Source organism: Muntiacus reevesi, chromosome 2 (genome assembly GCF_963930625.1).
Source record: "Muntiacus reevesi chromosome 2, mMunRee1.1, whole genome shotgun sequence".
Taxonomy (NCBI): Eukaryota; Metazoa; Chordata; class Mammalia; order Artiodactyla; family Cervidae; genus Muntiacus; species Muntiacus reevesi.
In genome coordinates, this window is record NC_089250.1 from 67983189 (window position 1) to 67998185 (window position 14997).

A 14997-nucleotide genomic window follows, 5' to 3' on the forward strand; every position below is an offset into this window, starting at 1 on the left:
GGACTTTGTAGCGGTCCATGCTGGTGTGGATCAAACATGCTGCTGTACAGAGGAGAGCGCTGCCTGCCTGTTGGATGCACGGTGGGGATGGGCACCAGCCCAGGAAGCCTGAGAGCGATCATTGAAAAGACATGGGGCCGTGTAATCAGGGATTCTTAAAATGGTCATCGTGTGACACATGGTCCTGGAGTGACAATGTAGGTATGCAAGTATGGTCCCTGGCTTCGGAGGGACCCAAGGTTTTGAAGACGAGCTTAAGGCAGGTTTTTTATAGAGTTACCAGTTCAGAGCATCCCTTTCCTGCATGACAAGTCAGACCAAGACACGCATTTCCCCAGTTCTCAGATTTGGGGCCAGTCCCAGTCTGGTGCAGGCCCCTCTAAGCACCACCCACCTGGAGAGCTGGGATCCCAGTTTGAGATCCTGTCGTCCCTGAACTAGATTTAGCCAAACGCCCTGCTCAGGTTCTCGCCGTCACCTTGACTTTCTTGGCGCTTCGTGGTCTGACTCAGAGGAGGACTCTTTTCCCTCAGACGAGAAGGTAGCAGGCAGGGATTAACACAATCTTTCCTGACCCGTGGGTTCCCAGATACTTGCGGGCAGGAGAAAGCTTTGCAAACCAGTGACGGGAGAGGTGGTGTGTGGTGGTGGCCGTAGGGTTGGGACCCGGGTTGTTCTCATGTGACTCCCCACCTTGATTTTAACCAGCAGGTCTGCTCCTTCACTGGCTCTGCCGTCGGGTGGCCCCGCTGACTGGAGGACACATGCCTCTTCTGGACTCTCCTGTGACTGTCTTTGCCATTCCCTGTAAATTTTCTCGATCCTTCTTCCTAGTAGAAAACGTGGCAGCAGATTCACAGATTGAGTTTAACCCAAATTCCTCCAGACCTGACAATCGTCAAACAACCCAGAAGGCCCAGCATGTGGGTGGGGGCTGTTGGGGAGACCGTCACTTGGGGTGACGTGTCCTGGCCCGTGGTGGGGAGTGGCCTGCTTGCCCACGTGCTTGCACACAGCACTGATGGCAAGGGCAGGGCCTTGCTGCATCTGGAGCGCCCCCCACCCTCACCCCCAACTTTCCTGCCGGGAGGAGGCCTGAGTGGTTTCTGACCTCAGCCAGGGACACCACCCTTGACAAGGATCTGTGGTCTTACGTGCTGAGGGCAGGGCCTCCCTCCTGACCAGGCACATCCTGAACATCATTGCCCAGGGCTGAGCCTGGGGCTGGACACTCCACTGGCCTTTCAGCTTGAGCTCATCACCTCCCACCATTTCAGTTCTTGGGGGGAAAAACAACTTTTAAGCCACCGCACCAAAGGAGCTCGTGAAACAAAACAAGGTCACATCAGTTAAACTGATCAAGTCTGGTCTCAGCCTGAGAGCCCTCAGTGGGTCTTCCGGGGTCGGCCTGGGGTTCTGTTCCCTGCTGGAGGCCCCTGCAGCTGTCCCAGGACACCCACAGTGACCCCTGGCCGCCCCTGCTGTCCACTCCATCCACACGAGCGGCCGGACCTGCAGCCACCATGGGTCGGCTGACTGGCTTCAGGGTTCTACACTCAGCTGGTCTTCCTCCCGAAGACTTGCTTTTTAGATTCCACACAAAGTTCCTTCCCTAAGACATAGGTCACCTCTGGAAGAGCCAGGTCAGGACCAGGGCCTGGGGTCCACCTGGTGTCCCTCCTTACTATCCCTCTGCCCCTGGGGCTTTTTCAAGGGTCCCTTTTTCCTTTTGGCACAGACCCTTAGGATCCCCCCATGAGATTCAATCACTATGAACATTAGAAGTTGGGCTTTAATCCTATTCCTTCAAGGCCCCGGGGCCTTAGGCATATTTGCCAATCTCTCCTTAGCAAATGACAAGCTTCTCAGTATTTTCCTCCCAGGAAAAGTGTCCTCACTGGATGCCTGACAGCTCTAGGTTTGACTTAGTTTCCATATGTTTAGCATCAGTCCGTGACTGCTGCAGTCCTTTATCTAGTGACCCAGTTGGCTGGACACAGCGAGCTGGAACTTACCCGGAGCGCCCGAGGGAAACCGCCCTGCTCATCCCTCCGAGTTGCCGGTCTCGACCGCAGAAGTCCAAAGATGTCAGTGTTCTCGGCTTTTTTCCTGATTCCCCCACAAAACAGTCCGCAGGTGAGAAATGTATTTACATTTTTATTTAGGAGCAATTAAAAGATTTAAAGTACCATTTCGGCCCATTCAAATTGTACAAGCAGTTTGGCCCTGTTCCCCTCCCTTATCCAAATCCACAGATACAAAATCTAGGAAATGTGCAATTTGCATCTTAGAAATAGCAGCATCCCCACAGGGGACCTCATGAGGCCTGGAGACTCAGCCCAGAGGGCAGCCCCCTCCTCCTGGCCCGGCACAGCCACCGTCCAAAGACAAGTTCCAACTTTCTGTTAAAAGCACCTTCCTGGGGTGAGGACTCTGCTTCCACCACGCCTGGTGACAGTCCGCGTGTGCCTGTACCTCCCTTGCCGGAGGAGGCGGCCCCCGGACAGACAGAACGGGGAGTGGCCTCTTAGCACCAAGACAATGGCTTCTTCGGTGGCTCCGGGGCAGGAAGCACTCCTCCAGCCAGCTGCCCCTGCCCTCCCGCCTTCCTCCCTCAGTCGCCCTCGACCGCCCTTGGGGAACAAAAGGTCTGTGCTGAAGACCAGCCCGTGAGTGGGTGGCAGACGGAACCTGCCCGCCTCTGGCAACCTCCGGCCTGGCGCAGAGACCGTGCTCAGTACACCTTCAGTCAACTGCGCAGACGGGGCTGGGGGGCTGCTCTCCAGCAGCAACGGATGGCACAGCCCGGCCCCCCCGGACACTGCACGAAGCGATGCTGGGGAGCGGGGCTGGAACCCGCTGCTCAGGGGCGACCCCCTCTCCCCTCAGCATCACCCCGCGGCCTGCGACCAGGCCGCATCCACCCAGGGGGCTGCTGGCTCTCCAGGCCACGGGCAGCGACCCAGCCGGGAGGCCTGGCGGGGCCGGACCCAGGGTGAGTGACGATTCCCTCACACGAATCGCAGGACGAGCAGGCGCCCTGAGAGTCCTGACCGGGAAGGAACGGACCGTGGGCCTGCAGCTTCCTGTCCTCCGTGACTCCTGGACGGTCCACCTCCCGCTCCAGCCACATGGGGGCCTTCAGACCGTCCCCTCACCAAGGGGAGAAACAGACGTTGTAAATTAGCTGCAGCTGAGAGACGGGCCTCACCCCCCCCCCCCCCGGGGGCAGAGCGCACTCCTGGAGGAAGACGCGCTCTCCAGGTAAATGCCCAGACTCCCCGCAGGTCCCTGCCTGCCCCGAAAGGACAGTAGGAGACACAGCCAGAGGGGCTTGGACTGTGAAAGCGGGGGCCAAGGACAGCAGGGCAGGAACTGCCCCGACTCCTCGCGTCCTGCAAACCCAGTGGGACTTCAGCACATGGAGGAGTGGGAGCCGGCCCCACCCTCATCTGCAGAGCCGGCGGTGCCTGGCGCCCACCTGCTCTGCTCTCTGCCCCACGCGGGCTCCCTCTGTCGGGCTCCAGGTGCATGCCAGGGCCTCCGTGCACAGGAGGCCAGGTTTGCACACCAGTCACAGGTTCTTCAATTGAAGAACCAAAGAGCAGGCAGCCCATGCTCTCCAGGCAAGCGCTCCGTCTGCTGCTCCTCCCACCCAGAGGCCGGGTCAGCCCTGAGGGTGAACTGCGTCCACCCTCACCTCCTGCCTCCAAGTGCGACCAGAGCTAGGAACACAAATTCCAGCAGAAACGAACTGCACCCGAGGCCCGCGGGTTCATCTAGACCTAGGGCCGGGCAGCAGGCTCTGCGCTCCAGATCACCACTTCATCCTCCACTCTGCATCCGTTCTGTCTGTTGCAAGGTCGCCTGCAGCCACCCAGCCCGTGTCACCTGGCCCAGCTGTTATGAATGGAGCCGGGACACAGCACGGTGGGGACCCCAGACTGAAGCCCTGCTCGGGGAGGGGACTGTTGAGAGAGGGGGCCCCACTCACCCCATGTTTTCCGGTGTTGGCGCTTCTGTGCACGCAGATGCCCTCCAGCCCCCAGGCCTGGGTGGGCAGGCGGGGAGGGTCTGTGCTCCAGGGAAAGGAGAGAAGGCAGCGGGTGCGGGAGGACTGGAGCGGGGACCAGCGGCTGAGAAGAGGACACAGCCCGTGACTCTCCTGACCAGGGCAGCTGCTGACTTCGGCCTGCAAGGGCTGCCCGTGCCGAGCTCTTCGCGTCCAGAGGCCTTTTCTCAGAAGGTGAGTCAGACCAGCACCCCGCCCCCGGGAGTGTAAGCATAGAAAAGGGGGGAAGGGGCTTTAGGAGGAGCCAAAACTCCAGGTTTTATGATTTTTTATTTGGCTGGCTCTTCTCTCTTGCAAAGTGCCTTTATCCACTTGGGCTGCAATCTTTGAATGGATAAAGCCACTCCAGCCGGAGGATTTTGGTCCGAGAAGAGGACAGGAAGGTAAGAGGCAGCAGGAGCAGGGAGCTGTCAGCAGAGATGTGCACAGAACGGCCGATGCTGTGCCTCTGCGGAAGGCAGCCTGGCACACGGAGGGGACACAGGCCCTGCCAGGGGACCGCAGACCGAGCCGGACAGAGCCCACGGCCTCTGCGTCTCGGCCCGGAGAACACGCGGGACTTCAGGTGGGAAGGCCTCCCGGGCCCGTGAGTGCCTACAGGTGCCACCTACCCTCGCCCACCTCCCACCCGTGCTCCTGACAGCAGGGGTGGGCACTCAGCCTTGAAAGGAGCTTGAGTCACACAGGGCCACCCTCCCCAGGTGCCGCGAGTCCCCCAGCCTAGCTTTCCACTTCAGGACCCCAGGGCTCCCGACAGAGAAAGCCCACTTTCCAAATCAAAGAGCTCGTTAATAGTCAAGAATTAAAATACGTAATCAAAGTATGAAAGTATATGTAGCATAAATCCAGGTTTCCTGTATCAGAATGGTGATCTGGTCTCACCTATTCAAACTGGATCTACAACCCCTTGTAAAAAATACAATAAACCAAACATGTACAAGACAGGCAACAACAAACACTGACATGGGTCACCATCTCTGACGAGTCCAAGTACGTACAGAGAAGAGGGGAGGGATTAGTCACCTTACAAAAACAGGTTTTTTCTTCAGGAGAAACTAGCCCCACCCTACTTCCCTCAACTTTGCAGCCCACAGACTGCCTGCTACCAGAGGCGACATCACAGCCTAACCCTCAGCTGGGGTGCAGACCCGCAGTGACCCGCCTGGCCACGGGGCCTCCCACTGCATCCCGGCTCTGGCTGCCACGGGTGAGTCTCGGCCCCGTTGGCTGTGTTCCTGCTTTTGCCCCCAGGGCCCTGGGTATCTTTAGACACCCGTTCAACGACCCAACCACACCTGTCTCCTTCAAGCATGCAGCCCGGGCCCCCCTAAGTCACTCAGATCCAAGAGCACAGGAAGGAGGGGCTGGCCAGCCTGGGCGGTCTCGCCATTTGCAGGGGGCAGGGCGCGTCCTGGCTGTCGGGCAGGACCAGTGTCTGTGAGAAGACCTGCCCCAGGCAGCACTGTGACTTGCCCGCCTTTTAAGGACCAGCTGGTGCTGAGGCGGGGTCACTGTGTCCTGCATGAATTTGTCCACCTTGTAATTTATTTTCTCTGCTTTGCTGTTTGGGTTGTAAATGACATGTGAATACAAAAAAAAAAAAAAAGAACACAAGAAAACCCTCTCTGAAGAGACAGCCCTCGGCTGCGGCACGCAGGGCTCTGGGAGTGATGCCATCGGAGACAGCTCCCCCCAGCGGCCCAGCCCCGCCTCCAGCGCCCACGCGCCACCACGTTCTCGAGTGTGCACGTCAGGGGTACACGTCACCAGTAAAGCATCAACTGAGTATCTACTGCATGTGGATATATAAAAATTAATCTGCATGTACATAAACACTACAGGAAACGTTGCAGGCGTCTGTTCTCTGAAAGAAGGCAACCACTCGCCATTTTTGGCAGCTCTCCAGAAAGGCTTTGGGGCTAAGGAGCTTCACACCCAACATGGAAAGGAGACAAAAGCAGGCTGCAGAGCGTGCCAAGCGCTCGCATGGCGCCTGTTCGAGATAATGGGGAGGTGGTCCCTCACGGGACGGGGCGAGCGGGAAAAGACACGGGAGGAACAGTGGTTCCGGGGCTTTTGGTTTCCTCAGAACAGCCTCCCCGGAGGCAGGAGGGGCAGCCGCCACCCCCACGCTGGGAGCCAGGCCTGTGCGGTGCCCGCCTGGTCTGGTTCTGGGGGGTGGGTGGGGAGGAGGACCGTGGCTACCCCACCCCTAATGCTTCTCACCACAGCCCCTGCCTTCCCTCTGGGTCTCCTGATGCTGCCCACCGGCCCAGGCCCGGGAGGAGCACCCAGGCCTGGCTGCTCTGGGCAGCAGGGGGTTCCTGGGAGCTTCACTCTTTACCTGCTGCTCGCAGGGCGGGTCTTGGGGAGACAGGGCTTTTTACTGCTGCGCACAGCTTTGTAAGCAAGTTTCCCAGTGTTTACCAAGGCCCCCATTCCTGTGATTTTTCTCAATTAAAAAAGCAGATATGATGCTTCAGCTAACATAGAGATCGTGTTTCCAAGTTTGGGGATATAAATACAGAACTTTAAAAACCTTCTCACAAGGACCTGTCCACCAATGTCCACCATGCCAGCCAGGCCCCAGGCGTGGAGCCAGGAGGACTTGGACTTTGTCGGGAACCCCACACGCAGGTCTTTGCTGAGGACCACCCTGGCTCTGACGGTTCCGAGAGGGCCCTGAGCCCCGTCAGTTCTTGCTCTGACAGGTTGAGCCTGGGTCTTCCTTCCCAAACTGGAGGCAGCTGTGAAGTGTGTTGACAGAGGGCTGTGGAAGCCCCCAGCAGTTGTGGCCTTCACTCCCATCTCCCATCCCTGTTTCTCTTGTCAGTTTTTCTCTCTAAACATGTCTAGACTGAAAAAAAGAAAAGCGGCACGTAGGTCAGGACATTAGGCTTGACAGGTGTTTCTTTAGTCGATCTCATCACTGAAGAGTTATGGTCCATGATTCAAGCTCTATGAAAAAGGAGAACTGCTGTAACAGCTTACGAGAGTGAGCATCAGACACTAACCACATACCCACTCTGTTTTTTAAACCGCCGGGAACACAGGTTCCGCAGTGATTGTCCAGGAGGCGAGGCGAGCCCGCTGTGTGGTTTGCCAGTCACTGCTGAAGGGGCCAAGGTCTCTTCAAAGGCGCTGCCTTCCTTGAGTACTGCAAAGGAGGCCCACGGTTGCAGGTGTGGTGACCCCAGCCCAACCGTGGAAGGTGTAGGCATGCGTGGCCCAGCGATCTTCAGAGAACAGACACAGGGGATTTCCAGAGATGATGTAAAAGACCATGGACTGCTAACCAGAGTTTCTATGTAATAAAAGTGTCTGCAATCTGACATTTTATTAAACGTGTATAGGCAGATTTGTATGTTAAAAACTTGATTCTGTGTCTATGAAAATGAAACTTGAACTATTTATTCACTGGAAGGCAAAGGAGAGGTCCTACACTGTGGGCAGAACTGGCAGGCGCGTCTCCCTGCTCGTGGGCGGTGGCGGGCTTGGCCGCGTGGAGGCCTGTGCAGGCTGGGGGCTGGTGCGGCCTCGGCCTGTGGCAGCAGAGAAGGACTGGGCCCTTCCAAGCGGCGGCAGCCTCCCAAAGCTGGCCGGTCCTTCACAGCCATCAGTTCCTGTTCAGTCTGTTTCTGAGGAGAAAACACAGGCCCGTCACCTCCACGCACATCATCAGGACAGCCCGCCCTCCCATGCCGGGGACTTCATCCAGGAGCTTGCCTTCCCACCAGCCTCCCTGCCCTCCAGCCCAAGGAAAGGTGGGGAAGGCCGTGGGGGCAGAGGACGGGATGCTGGCCACACCTAGCAGGGCCTGGAGCCTCCCCTCGGCAAACCTAGGCCCTAGGCCGGGCTGGGAGCCGGACCTCTGGGCCGTAAACCTGCAGCACGTGCCACCTCCCCGTCCGGAGCCTCAGAACACAATGGGCTCACTCGGCAGGTCTGCTGCCTGATGTGTCCCACAGATGCCTTCATCTGTTGTGGGGCAGGGGGCGGCTGTGCAAAGAGACCCTCCCCCAGGATGCTTGGTCGGTGAGGGGCAGTGTTGAGGCCGGCTCAGAAAGCGGTGAGGAACCAGACAGGGACCAGCCCTCCCTGTCCCCCGGGCACCTGTCTCAGCCAGAAGAGGACGAAGCTACAAAGGCACGGCCAGCCTGGCCAGCCCTGCTCTGCCCCACCCAGGACGCCAGCTCTTCGCTCACAGCTGGAGGTACCAGCTGAGGGGAGCCAGGGCTGGTGATTCAAACCCATGTATCCCAAATCCAGGGGAGCGTTTTTAACTGTGGTCAAATACACATCCCCATTTTTAAGTGTACAGTTAGGTGGCATGGAGCGCATTTCACAATTGTGCAACAACTACCACACCATTTCCAGCCATAAGAATATAATTCAGGAGAACTGCAATTTAAAAAAACACCTAAATAAATTAGTGAGTTCTTGTTCCAGCAGTCTGCCATTTTGTTGGCAGAGCCAAAGCCAGGGGCGGGCAGGCCTGGTGCTGGAGAAGCTGCCGAGGCACCCGGGCGAGTGGGCCCACACCTGTTCCCTGGTGCCCATGACACCCCCCGGGGGACCCCACTGACTCATGGGGGCCTGGAGGAAACAAGGTCATGTCCAGAAAATCCCAGGCCTGGAACCAACTTCTGAAAGTCCACAGATTACAGAAGCTGAGAATTCAGATACTTCCTTGGTTTCCACAGCCTCCCATAAAGGGATATGGGACCTGGACCATAAAGAAGGCTGAGCACTGAAGAACTGATGCTTTCTGATTGTGCTGGGGAGGACTCTTGAGACTCCCCTGGAGAGCAAGGAGATCAAACCAGTCAATCCCAAAGGAAGTCAAACCTGAATATTCACTGGAAGGGCTGAAGCTCCAATACTTTGGCCACCTCATGCAAAGAGGTAACTCATTGGAAAAGACCCTGATGCTGGGAAAGACTGAAGGCAGTAGGAGAAGAGGACGAAAGAGGATGAAATGGTTGGATGGCGTCACTGACTCAATGGACACAAGTCTGAGCAAACTCCGGGAGATGGTGAAGGACAGGGAAGCCTGGGGTGCTACAGTCCATGGGGTCACAAAGAGTCGGACACAACTGAGCGACTGAACAACACCTTGCTCCTGGCCAGCCTGTGACAAGACCACCCGTGAGGAGGGTGGGGAGGGAAGGGAGAGGCCAGGAACTCAGGGGTCAACACCTGAGAAAACCAACACCAGATAACGTGACGTGTCTAAGGCGCCTAACTGTCTTCAGTAAATAGCCTTCTAAAGCTTTCTTTCAAGTACTAGTGTCCTGATCCAGAGAAACTGAGAAACAAATTCAAGCTTTGGATTCTGTATATCTAAGACGGAAGCGCAGTCTCCATGTCCTCTACTTCAGAAAGAAGTACAGAAATGCAAGGTACAGGATTTTTCACCCTTTTTTTTTTTTAAAAAAAAAAGCACGTCGTGTATCTAAGGTCAGTGAAAGGCTCCCTCTGCTTTTGTTCCCCAATTTGGGTTGGATTTCCTCACCAGGAATAGGCAGGCCTATTCTGTCTCCTGCCTGCTGGCTTGTCTGGCTCAGGTGATGTTCTGACTTATTCTCCTTTGGCTGAGAAATGATTAGAGAAGTGTGGATTCGCTGCTGGATTCCCTGTGCCCCTTCCTTTCCCTGCGCACGTTTAACAAACACAAAATGAAACAGACCCAGTGGTCAGCCCTTCATCACAGATGTTCCAGTGGCTTCTGCTGCCAGGTGCCCCCGAACGCAGCCGGACAAGGTGGTCCTACTGCCAGATGGCCTGAGAAACAGCAGCTGCCCCAGCCCCAGACTCAGTCACCCGTGCCCAATGCCCCGGCACCCTCAGAGGACGGCCCAGTCCTGGGGGCTCCTTACCCAGCTGAGGTCCGGCCTGGGGACTCTGCGTGTCAAAGGGCTCTGTGCTGGCCTCCGGGGCGCTGGGCTCCCATGACTCGCTGTTTTCCGACACCTCCACATAGATGTCACCCAGCCCTCTGTGAAGGGCTGCAGGGCCGCCGGCACAGGGGCCCTGGCCCTCGCTGCCCGCGTCGGCCACAGCCCGGGTCTCCTCGCCCATCTTCTCGGCAAACCACTGCTTGACCTGCTGGGCGCTCATCTGGGTCTTGTCGCAGAGGCTCTGCAAGTCCTGCTCGTTCAGCATCCTGTGAGTCGCGTAGTAGTCCTGCAGCAGCTCCCGGCTGCCGGGCGCGACGACTAGCAGCCCGGGAGGGAAGTTGCCCCTCTTGTAGTCTTCGTACCACTTGAGCTGGCCGTTCTTCAGGGCGTACCGGCTGTCCCCAAACCAGCGCACCACCTCGGGCCGCGGCAGGCCCGTCTGCGCCATGATGGAGTCGTAGTCCTGCGTGCTGGGCCACTGCGTCTGCACGAAGAGTTGTCGCAGCAGGTGCCGCTGCTGGGCCGTCTTCTTGTAGCCTGCCTTGCCTGGCGGCTGCTCCGCTGGCTTGCCGGGCACCTCATCCTCAGGCTCGCAGGCGCCCAGCCCCACGAGTTCGCCCCTGCCGTTGGCCTCTGTCACCCGCAGGTTCTTGAGGTTGATTTTGATGGGGCTGACTTTGCGTTCGGCCAGCATGTGGCCACCGGGCGCTTCTGGGGAGCCGTTTTCCCCGGCCAAGCCCTCCTCCCCCTCGTCCTCAGCGGCCTCCTCCTCCCCTGGAGAAGCCCCCTCCTCGGCCTTCTTGGCCTCCTCGGCACTCACTTTTTTCCGTCTCTCTGAAAACCAGCCGTCAATCTCCCTGCGGGTCATTTTGGTCTCGGTCCTCAGGCGGTCCAGCTCCTCATCCAGGGGAAGGGGGTTTTGTGCAAAACTGCTCTCCAGGGCTCTGAGTTGCTCGGGGGCCCGCTCCTTGTATTTGGTTGGTGTGAAGTCGGGGGTCTGGTGCCAGGACTGTCGTTTGGCAGAAGAGGGGGTGGCCAGGGTGGCCGCCGTGGGGAGGCAGGTCACCTCGGGGGCCTTGCACGACGGGGAGAAGGGCGCCTCGGGCACAGGGTCGACGAGCAGGGCGCCGTGCTCTCCAGGCAGCCCGGCCCTGGAGCCCTTGAGGTTCCGGCAGTGGTACCTGCGGTCGCTGAACCACTTGCGCACCTCCCGGGTGCTGAGACCCGTCACTTTGGTCAGATGCTCCACTTCGCTCTGCCCTGGGAACTGGTTCCGACAGAAGCTCCCTTTCAGAGCTGACAGCTGTTCATGAGACTTCTTGTTTTTGTAGATGCTGGCATCGAGGAAGGCTTGGGAGGTGATGCTGGGGCAGGCCGTGAGGAGGGACTGGGCGGCGTTCACCACCTTCACGGCCGACGTCGTATTTGAACACACGGTGTTAATGGGTGCGACAGCGGGCGGCTTGGGGACAGAGGTAACTGCCAGGGGGAGAGAGGAGCTGGGGGCCTGCAGCCCATTGGCCATCAGAGGCTGAGTGACCAGAAGTCCCCCCGCTGCACCCTCCGGCTGCCCCACCACGTGCCCAGGCAGAGCGGCCTGGATGAGGTGCTGGACGTTGCCGCTGCTGGCAACCAGGGGCGTGTTGAGGACTGTGATGGTGGGCTGGGGCACCGACTGGATGACGGTGTTGAACATCTTTTTCCGGGCGTCCTCAATCTCCTCCGGGGACCAGCTGATGCCCTGCTTCAGCCTCTGGGCAGTGAACCAGATCTTGAGCTGTTCCTCCGGGTACTTGGTGACCACAGTCAAATAGCAGAGCTCGGCTTTGGTCGGGTAGGGGAACTTGTGGAAGGAGTTCTTCAGAAAGCTGTTGGAGTCCATGGCCGCATTGTAGGTGGGAATGCTGCTCAGCGGGATCATCACTTTGGGGAGGGACCTGGCGGTGGGCAGGGGCTGCTGGGCCTGCGGGGGCGGCTGCTGCAGGGAGAGGAGCTGGGCGATGCCCGCAGGCAGCACCGGCACCGTGCCCAACAGGGGCCCGTTGGCCGAGTTGGGGGGCTTTGCGGGGTTGGTTGAGGCCTGGCTGGCGGGGGCCACCCCGTTGACAAAGGCATGGTCCCCCTCTTTCACCTCTGTGTCCCCAGCTGGAGGGTTTGGTAAGGCCTCCCCAGTGGGCTGGTTGGGCACGTTCTCCTTGAGCGTGTGGATCTTTTTGGCCTCGGCTTTGCCTTTCATTATCTTCATGATTGGAGTCTTGGTGATGATGATTTCTGCCTGTCCATCTGTCCCCTCCACGTTTGGCTCCCCCGACGGGTCGGGAGGGCTGGCGCCCTCAGGGACACTCTGCTCCACGACCACGTGATTGTCTGGCTTGGCCACGTTCCACACAAAGCTGGCTTCCCCCGAGTGACACTTGGCGTTGTGCAGAGAAAGCCCCTCGGGAGTTTTTGCCAGAAAGCTGCATTCAGTGCATACAAAGCTTGGGTCTTTGTTAAAGTCTGTGTGCTCTGAGCTCAGATGTCCCACAAACTGGGTTATGTCCTGGGATCTGAAGTCACAGTATTTACAGGCAAAAGCGTAGCCATCCAAGGTGTTCCGGTGCCCGTTGGCCAGCGAGGGGACGTCAGGACCACTGGTGCTCTGGGTGGCCTCGGTGTTGGTGGCGGGCACTTCTGGGGGCGGCTCCTGGGGGGGCCCCTCGGGCCCGGGCTCGGCAGGCGGGGCCTCGGTGCTGGAGCCGGGCAGCACCACAGTCTTCACGGGGATCATGCACGGGGTGGTGGACTTCCTCTTGCTGGCCATGACGACCGTCGTGCTGAGTGATCGGTGGGTGACAGCTCCTCCTGCTGCGGGTCTCACAGCACGGCTTCCAGCTGCTCCATGAGGCCCAAAGGAACAGCTTCCGAGGGCTTCTTCTTCAGTGGTTGGCAGAAAGCAGGTTTTCCCAGTTAAACCTGAGGAGGAAAAAAGAGAGGTGAGGCTCTCCCGAGCTGTGTGTGTATCCCTGATTCCCAGACACATTCTGCTGCTTGCCTCCGGTCACCCGGGCCTTCTCCCGAGGAAGGCAACAGCACCTTGGATGGAACGTTCCAGTTGGGAGCCCCTCAAGCACAAAACAGCGCCCGGAAGAGCGATGTGGTTCACCCCAACACTAGGGGCAGGCTTCAGCCATGCACTTCTGTTCTGTGTTTCCCTCTGTTTGCGCGCATAAAATAACTCGGACTCGAAAATGACAACAACAAAAATAATCCTCTTCTGGACCTCCAAGTGAATTCTGGCCATGTCAGAGCAAGAACAAAAGATCCTAGTGTAATTCTTGTTTAAATGTTTGGGTCAACAAGGGTTTTCTTTTCACAGCCTTCCCACACACGAGCGCAGGACGCCGCCTCTGCCTCTCCAGCGCCAAGCCCAGAGGCCGCGTCGTGGCAGCGCGTGTCCCGGGGAGAGGGCGCTGCTGCCCGGGGCCAAGCTCTGGGGACCGGCCTGCCCTGCCCTGTCACCCCGGCTCCAGGCTGCAGGAGAGGGACCACCTCAGAGTTACTGGCTGTACCCCGGACTCCTGGTGCTCAGGTAAAGCCCAAGCTCGGAGGATCGGAGGGTCCACAGACGCGGTTTGTGGCCCCGTGACTGTACCTCTCTCCCTGGGGCGGCGGCTTCACCTTGGGTGTGCGTGCGACCCGTGACCTTGTATTGGGCTTGCTTTTTATTTCTTCTGGTGCCTTTATTGTTTCTTAAAAAAAAAACCCAACCCTGTAAGCTTTGATCCATTTGAAATTTATTTCAAAAGCTGAGATGATTTATTTATATGTAAAGTACTAGTAATTCTTTCATGAGATGCCAGGAGAAATTTTTCTGTGATGTCTATTATTGATATTAACGTACCACCACAATCATTATTACCTTTCTTTTAGCAAATTACAATGCTGATAATGACTAAAATAATGGTTATTCTAATACCAGAATCATATTATCATCAGTGTTTAGATTTGATATAAAAATGTAAAAAAAAGGTAAAATATCTCCATGTAAATTCTTAATAAATAAACATAGCAAACTATTTTTTTTTCTTTTAAGACCTGGTGATCATGATGATAAAAAAATATTTGCTAGTAAAAAAACAGTTGGTGTGAGATAAGGATAAACATACACCCAGTTCACCCACTTGTCACCATTTCCTCCACTGAAATGTTATGCATTTTTTAAACTTAATTTTTAATAGTAAAAATAAAACACCAATATTAAGTAAAATTTAAGAAAACCACCTATAGTTTTCCATCTACTGCAAATATTTTGTACACATTTTTAATCATTAATGGGCACACACATGTGGTTTTTTTTTAATTAAACATTTCATCATAAACAGTGTCATTAAATAAGCTTCATAATTATAATATTCAATAGTACCTAATAATGCACCCCTACAGAGTTCAGCCTCCTCTGCTACGCATAGACCTCAGTGTCCCCCTCTCATGGTTTGACAACGAAATGACCTCTGGACATGTAGGATGTATTTCTTCTATCAAATTATTTCCTGAGGCTGAGCACACAGAAATGGGGTAATTTACCAGATCAATGGGTAATTTACCAGTATCAGCACTTCTAAGCTCCTCTATATAGTACCAGCAAACATTTTAAATCAGGTGCTTTATCACCTGATTAAATTCCAAATCAGGAAAACTAAGTATAATACAGTTATGTTTTCAGCAGGCAAATCAGATTTTCAGATAAGTCACTGAAGACATCAAAAAGAATATATGAATGTGCAAGTGACATAAGAAAAAGCTGACTTCATCAAAATTAAAAAAACCTTCTGTGCCTTAAAGGTTGTCATCAACAAAATGAGAAAGACAAGCCACGGAATGAGAGAAAATATTTGCAAATCGTATCAGATAAAAGGGCTTATAACTGAATAATAAAAAGACAAAAATCCAATTAAGAAATAGGTAAAGAATTTGAATAGACATTTCTCCAAATCAGGCCTACAAATGACCAACAAGCATATTTTAAAAGTGCTTGGGCTTCTC

The 14997-nt window shown here is 56.0% G+C and overlaps 1 protein-coding gene across 6 annotated transcripts in view; it reads right to left on the bottom strand.

Annotated features, from left to right (window-relative positions):
- Positions 1 to 6550: 6550 nt before the first annotated feature.
- ZHX3 (zinc fingers and homeoboxes 3) overlaps positions 6551 to 14997 on the bottom strand; it is a 107056-nt gene continuing 98609 nt past the window's right edge. For all 6 annotated transcript variants that reach the window (XM_065922004.1, XM_065922003.1, XM_065922006.1 and 3 more), the window contains 2 exons: positions 9952 to 12927; positions 6551 to 7710 (listed from right to left, as the gene is read on the bottom strand). In XM_065922004.1, coding sequence (XP_065778076.1) covers positions 7700 to 7710; positions 9952 to 12775 — 2835 coding nt within the window. In that variant the 5' untranslated portion in view covers positions 12776 to 12927 and the 3' untranslated portion in view covers positions 6551 to 7699. The remainder of the gene's footprint in view (positions 7711 to 9951; positions 12928 to 14997) is intronic.